The 7500-nt window shown below is 45.0% G+C and overlaps 1 protein-coding gene across 1 annotated transcript in view; it reads right to left on the minus strand.

The window, feature by feature from the left end:
• Positions 1–7500, minus strand: part of kif26ba (kinesin family member 26Ba) — a gene marked incomplete at both ends in the record, with an annotated part of 135376 nt that overhangs the window by 125567 nt on the left and 2309 nt on the right. The window contains 1 exon segment of the mRNA XM_083650621.1: positions 7265–7500. This exon segment is cut by the window's right edge and continues 157 nt beyond it. Coding sequence (XP_083506747.1) covers positions 7265–7500 — 236 coding nt within the window.

The following is a 7500-nucleotide window of genomic DNA, read 5'->3' on the forward strand; positions in this document are numbered from 1 at the left end:
TGTGAGTGTGAGTGTGAGTGTGTGTGTGTGTTTGTGTGTGCGTGCGTGCGTGCGTGCGTGCGTGTGCGCGCGCGCGCATGTGTGTGTGCCTAAACTCATAGTAATCCCGGGACAGAACACTCTCTAGCCCCTCTCCCTACTAGGGCTGTGCAATAAAATCGATAGTTTCCAATACCGAGCCCTTTTTCACATTTGCTTATTTGTTTATTTAAACGGATCCCCATTAGCTGACGCCGTAACGTCAGCTAGTCTTCCTGGGGTCCAAGACATTAAAATACATTTAATACAATAATAAAACGTTATCAGTGTATTACAAAGAACTAATAAAATTTTGAAAAAAAATCATTTTTACAAAACTCTAGGATTGCATAAAAAAAATCAACAATAAGAATACAACAGATTAAAAAAAAGCACTATCAAGCTGTTATGTAAGAGTGTTAAGTTGAGTGTTGAGTGTTAAGTATATGAAGCCGAAGTTTCCTTTTAAAACAGGCTTTTTCTCTGGTGTTGCGAATCTCATTTGGAAGACTATTCCAAAGTACAATAGACCTATAAAATGCAGCTCTCTTCATGGAATTGGACTGTGGTCGAGGTAAGCTTATCTGTCCATCACTCGCCCCCCGAGTGGAATATGTGTGAATATCTGTGCAGCAAGTTATGTTACTATAAAAAAAATGTAGGAGTCTGGGTGTTAATGACTCTATGAAAAAAAATAAGTAAACTAGCAGAAAGTCTTTCTTTTACACATGGCCAAGTAAGACGTTCATGCATTTCTTTCACACTTGTTCTATACGAACAACCCAGAACCAGTCTGGCAGCCTTATTTTGTGCAACTTGTAATTTGTGAAGCAGAACATTAGACACAGATGACCATACTACTGAGCAGTAATCCAAATGACATAAAACCAGTGAGCACACAACCTGATTAAAGAGCTTTGAGGTTAAAAATGGTAAACACTTTCATGCCGGAGCCGATGCTCAAAATTGTAAACTGCTGTACACCCTCGCAACCACTGAGCACCGTACCGATACATCCGCCGCTGTTGAGCAGTTGAAACCCCAAATGACACAGCCAAAGAAGACTAGAGCTAGAGCTAGAGCTCTAAAATTCGGCACTGGCTTGTGAAAAAGGGCTCGGTATTGGAAACTACGCATTATTTGGGAGTGCCATGGCACCCAAATCTTGGATACCAACATTGTGTCGGCGATGGGTACAGTTTTATTGTGATGGATAACGTGTATATCGCGTGCAGCCATTTAGCCTGGCTTGCAGTGGATATAGGGGCCGCGCATCCGAGACTCAGAAGGAAGAATGACTGATGAGTCTCGCGTTGAGGCTAGTTTGACATCATTACCATTCGGTTCAATGAGATAGATGAACATTCATTTGATTATTTAAAGCAGCTACGAGCAAGATTTTCGATTGTTATTAAACAGTCTAAATTTAATACCGATGCATCACATCTTACCTCTAATAGTAGATGAGACCAACGCCAAGTAGTCTCGCTTGAACCGGCCAGTGTTGTCTTGATGATTAGTCTGTCTGCGGCCGGGGCAGATCAGGAAGTGAAATGAAACGGTTTGCGGCAGCCACTTCGGCCATAACCACAAAATAAAAAAAATTACTTCCAAACAAACTGTTAGAATATAACGAGAGATGTTCGCGAGAGCACCAAGCCCCTGCATGGCGTTCTCCGTGTTTATGATCTGTTGCTAGGCAGAGCGAAACGGTTGAAGGCAGGCAGCTGCCGTAAACCGTTTCGTTTCACTTCCTGGTCTATTCGGCCCGCCAGAAGACAGACACAGACTCTATAATCATCAAGAGAACAATCTCCAATTTACAGGGCTTTGGTCTCACCTACTATTATAGGTAAGATGTGATGCATCAATATTACATTTAGACTGTTTAATAACAATCGAAAATCTTGCTCGTAGCTGCTTTAACATCATTTTGCATGCATGAACCATATCATGATATATACTGATATCGAGAAGAATCCTTATGATTATCATGATATTGACTTCAACCATATTGTCCAGCCCTATTTTTGGTATAGCCCTCCCTGGACAAAACTGCACCAGCCGCCACTGCTTTCTATGTATGTGTGTATTCACAACACACTGCAAGAAATATCACTGCACAAACCACACACACAAGCACACAACAACTGCACACACACACACACACACACACATGCCCGACAAGCATAAATGCACACACTGAGATCCACACACACACACACACACACACACACACACACACACACACACACACACACACACACACACACACACACACACACACACACACACACACACACACACACACACACACACACACACACACACACACACACACACACACACACACACACACACGCAAACACAGCAGACACCCAGACAGCATAATATTCAATAGTTAGACTGGTGAAGGTCATAATTAGCATATTATTAACTCCGTCTCTGTGTGTGTGTGTGTGTGTGTGTGTGTGTGTGTGTGGCATGTGTGCGTGCGCACGCGTGTGTTTGTGCATGTGTGTGTGTGTGCATGTCATAGGGCAAGCATGTCATATCATGTATTCATGTACCAGATATAGACAGACCTACATGGTTCGAGGTGTGTGTGTGTGTGTGTGTGTGTATATGTGTGTGTGTGTGTGCGTGCGTGTGTGTGTTGATTCTAGCTGTGAGGGGGCACATATGTCCCCGTCTCCTGTGGGAATAACATTGTGTCTAGTGCTGACAGCACACCAGGGTGTGTGACACACACACACACACACACACACACACACACACACACACACACACACACACACACAGAGCTCAGCTCAGCTCAGCTGAACTGCTGCTCTGGCACATTTGGTGACAGAGAAGGATTATTGGGTCACAAATTGTCACCAAGGAAATGAGTTTGGCTTATTCCCCAACACAGAACACCAGGAGCTGTCTGGGCCGTGACAGGAGACTAACTCAACACAGAACACCAGGAGCCGTCTGGGCCGTGACAGGAGACTAACTCAACACAGAACACCAGGAGCTGTCTGGGCCGTGACAGGAGACTAACTCAACACAGAACACCAGGAGCTGTCTGGGCCGTGACAGGAGACTAACTCAACACAGAACACCAGGAGCCGTCTGGGCCGTGACAGGAGACTAACTCAACACAGAACACCAGGAGCTGTCTGGGCTGTGACAGGAGACTAACTCAACACAGAACACCAGGAGCCGTCTGGGCCGTGACAGGAGACTAACTCAACACAGAACACCAGGAGCTGTCTGGGCCGTGACAGGAGACTAACTCAACACAGAACACCAGGAGCTGTCTGGGCCGTGACAGGAGACTAACTCAACACAGAACACCAGGAGCCGTCTGGGCTGTGACAGGAGACTAACTCAACACAGAACACCAGGAGCCGTCTGGGCCGTGACAGGAGACTAACTCAACACAGAACACCAGGAGCCGTCTGGGCCGTGACAGGAGACTAACTCAACACAGAACACCAGGAGCCGTCTGGGCCGTGACAGGAGAGACTAACTGTAAGAGAAATGCACTTTTGCCTGGAAAGTTGCTTGTCTGACTCACTCCTAAAACCCCCGGGGGAGAAACCCATGACCGAGCCTGACCTCTGCTGCTGCAGTGGAGCTACTCAGTGGACAACAATAGAAAACTATTGCAATACAGGGCAAGTGAAGTCCCAGGTGTGGTCGTGGTTAAAGTCGAACTGAACCCGTTCGTCGCGGTTGAGAGGCGGGTCATAGTAGCATGTCGATTATTTTATTTGACAATTCTGGGGACTGGATTGGGCTTTGGCCAATCCTGGCGTGTTCTGCCTCCAAATCGAGTGGGATTCAGCATGTTGTGGTGATTCCTTTGGCATACACATTATTAAATAGGTGCACTGCATACCCAAGTATTTGAACTAAAAGAAAGGAAAAGTCATTTTTGGGTTCAGCTCGACTTTAACTAAACACATATGCAACAGAGTGTTTTGCAAAAGAAGAGCACTCACTCAGTCAACTTATCCTGAGCAAGGATGCTGAATCAACCTGCAGTCATAAAAGCAGGAGCTCAATTAATAACAATGAAGCTGGACACTATGTACAACAACTTTAGTCTTAGTATGTTTCCTGGACCATGTCAAAATATCCAATAGACAGAGCTTCTCAAGTTGGGGTGCAGGGGCTTCTACATGTTGTTGAAAGTAGTTTGAGGGAAATAAATTAACTGATTTGAACTGAAATGGTTGGCATGTCATGTGTTGTCTGCAGAAACCCTGGACCTTCCCTTGAATTAAGTTATGGAATGTGCAAGAAACCTACAGTCTAGATCCTTCTGATATCTATCTATCTATCTATCTATCTGTCTGTCTGTCTGTCTGTCTGTCTGTCTGTCTGTCTGTCTGTCTGTCTGTCTGTCTGTCTGTCTGTCTATCTATCTATCTATCTATCTATCTATCTATCTATCTATCTATCTATCTATCTATCTATCTATCTATCTATCTATCTATCAGTGACTTGTGGAAGGCTATTAAGCTGCATATACTGTCCTTAAACCAGATCAGGTAATATTCTCAAGCTCAACTCCTTATTTCCAAGGATCTGTATGCAGCTGGTACTCCTCATATAAAGTTATTATATCATGCGCAGATACACATTCCACACTCACTCACACACACACTCACGCACGCACATAGCTGCACGTACTCACACACACACACACACACACACACACACACACACACACACACACACACACACACACACACACACACACACACACACACACACACACACACACACACACACACACACACACACACACACACACACACACACAGACACACACACACACACTCACACACATAGCTGCACGTACTCACACACACACACCCGTCATGATATTAGCTTCCACAGTGCAATAATGCTAACCGCAGTGAGGAGATGTTACTGTAATGAGCTTAAACCCAACCCAACCTCACCGATAACATTTTAATTAGCGGTCTACCCACCGACCATCCCCATTAACCCCCCCCCCCCCCCTCTTCCCCCGGTTCCTCACTATTTCCAACTATCATGCTCCTTGGCTAGGAAGAACCATCGCTCTCTCTCTCCTCTACTACAGTACTCTCGTCTCCATCTCTCCTTCCCTCACTGTATTTCGCTCTCTGTCCCTCTCTAGTCCTATGTCTCTCTCTCTCTCTCTCTCTCTCTCTCTCTCTCTTAACTCCAGGTCCCATGCTTCAGCCTCTGGTGTTCTTACTGTAACTCCAATCCAGTCAACTACAGCAGAAGAGCATCCAGACCAGAATGCAACATGTTCTAAAATAATGCAAAGGCACACAGTCCTATCTGGAAGGTTTTTGTGAATCGTTTATTAATAAGCATTCTAAGCATGAAGCTAAAAGAATTCCACTAATGCTGTAATGCCCCAATCCTTATTGTGATATTTCTCACTGATATTTGACTCAAGTTGACCCAAGTCAGCAGTTGCACAAGACCTTCTGCACAACTTGACCACAACACGCCAAGTCAAGTCCTATACCGGGTTCAGGCCTCCTCTATTGGTCGAAAACAGCAATGTGCTTGTCTTCCAATGGAATTGAAATGGATTGTATTGGCTAGAAAAAAGAAATCAACTGTCAAAGAAAATTAGAACAAGGTAAGAATCTATATGAATTAACAAAGACCCTAACTGATCAATATCTACTAGTAATCCATCACGTTTATACACTCAAAAGAGCAATACAGAGCAAAGTGAACTCATTGATTTTGGTAATATGACCAAATGGGAAGCTCCAGGGGGAAAAATCGAAGCAATCTTGTCTCTGTTTATCATTTTGTTTTTGGCATTACGTCAATTATTGATAAACCGCTTCTGATAAATAGCTTCAGTTCAGAGACTAAATCTCAATCCTAAATCCTGTTTGCCAAAATGGACATGGATCCAATTACAGCACCCTTGTGATCTTTGAGAGCCCTCCATAATCCCCCAAAGCAATACTCTACTGTAGACTAGTGCAATATAGCCTACTGTAGTATAGCCTACTGTAGTATAGCCTACTGTAGTATAGCCTACTGTAGTATAGCCTATACTGTGGAGCAATATAGCCTACTGTAGCAGGCACGGACTGCATAATCGGGCACGTCGGGCAAATGCCCGGTGGCCTGGCGTGGCCTGGCCTGAATTTTTTTTTTTTTTGGTGCCCGCAGTCAGGCCACTCACTGAACAGCAGGCCAGGCGCCGCCTACTGGTTTACTAGTGGTTTTATTACTTTATTCAGGGTTAAAGTGGGTGCATCTCATTGTAAAATTGGACTCGGCCCAAATTGGGCTTCAAACGGCCCAAATCTGGCTACAAACGACCCAAATTGGGCTTCAAAGGGCCCAAATCTGGCTTCAAATGGCCCAAATTGGGCTTCAAATGGCCCAAATTTTACAATATATCCTACTGTAGTATAGCCTACTGTAGTATAGCCTATACTGTGGAGCAATATAGCCTACTGTAGTATAGCCTACTGTAGTATAGCCTACTGTAGTATAGCCTACTGTAGTATAGCCTATACTGTGGAGCAATATAGCCTACTGTAGAATAGCCTACTGTAGTATAGCCTACTGTAGTATAGCCTGTAGAGCAATATAGCCTACTGTAGTATAGCCTACTGTGGAGCAATATAGCCTACTGTAGTATAGCCTGTAGAGCAATATAGCCTACTGTAGTATAGCCTACTGTGGAGCAATATAGCCTACTGTAGTATAGCCTACTGTGGAGCAATATAGCCTACTGTAGTATAGCCTACTGTGGAGCAATATAGCCTACTGTAGTATAGTCTACTGTGGAGCAATATAGCCTACTGTAGTATAGTCTACTGTGGAGCAATATAGCCTACTGTAGTATAGCCTGTAGAGCAATATAGGAACTAGGAAGCAATAGCCTGCCCTACTGTAAAGCAATATATGAAGCAATAACCTACTGTAGAGCAATATAGGAAGCAAATTAATGATGAGAAGCCCATTCTTTCATGGGCTGGCAGCCAAACTAAATACATCTCATTGTCCAAATGTCACAGTTAATGAAGGAATAAATCATCTCAAGAGACTCCTACATAGTCAAACCAATCAGAGGAGAGGGTTTTATCACAATCACCACCACATGCAAGAGAGACAGAGAGAGAGAGAGACAGAGACAGACAGACAGACAGAGAGAGAGAGAGAGAGAGAGAGAGAGAGAGAGAGAGAGAGAGAGAGAGAGAGAGAGAGTCTTTACCTTGCTGGAGTAAGGTCCGGGTATGAGCAGTTTCAGCGCTTGTCTCTTCAGCTCCGTCAGCCTGGCGTTGCAGTTCTCGCACCAAATCCCTCTCTCACTGCCGGGGGAGCTGCCGCTGCCCGATGCCGGCGAGCCGGTCCCAAACCCCGGGGAGCCGCCTAGAGAGCCCGGAGAGCCCGTCCCGATGCCCGGGGAGATGGTCCCCGGAGATCCGGAGAAGGAGCCCGGGGATGAAG

This window comes from Poromitra crassiceps (assembly GCF_964638095.1).
Source record: "Poromitra crassiceps genome assembly, chromosome: 14".
NCBI classification, from domain to species: Eukaryota; Metazoa; Chordata; class Actinopteri; order Beryciformes; family Melamphaidae; genus Poromitra; species Poromitra crassiceps.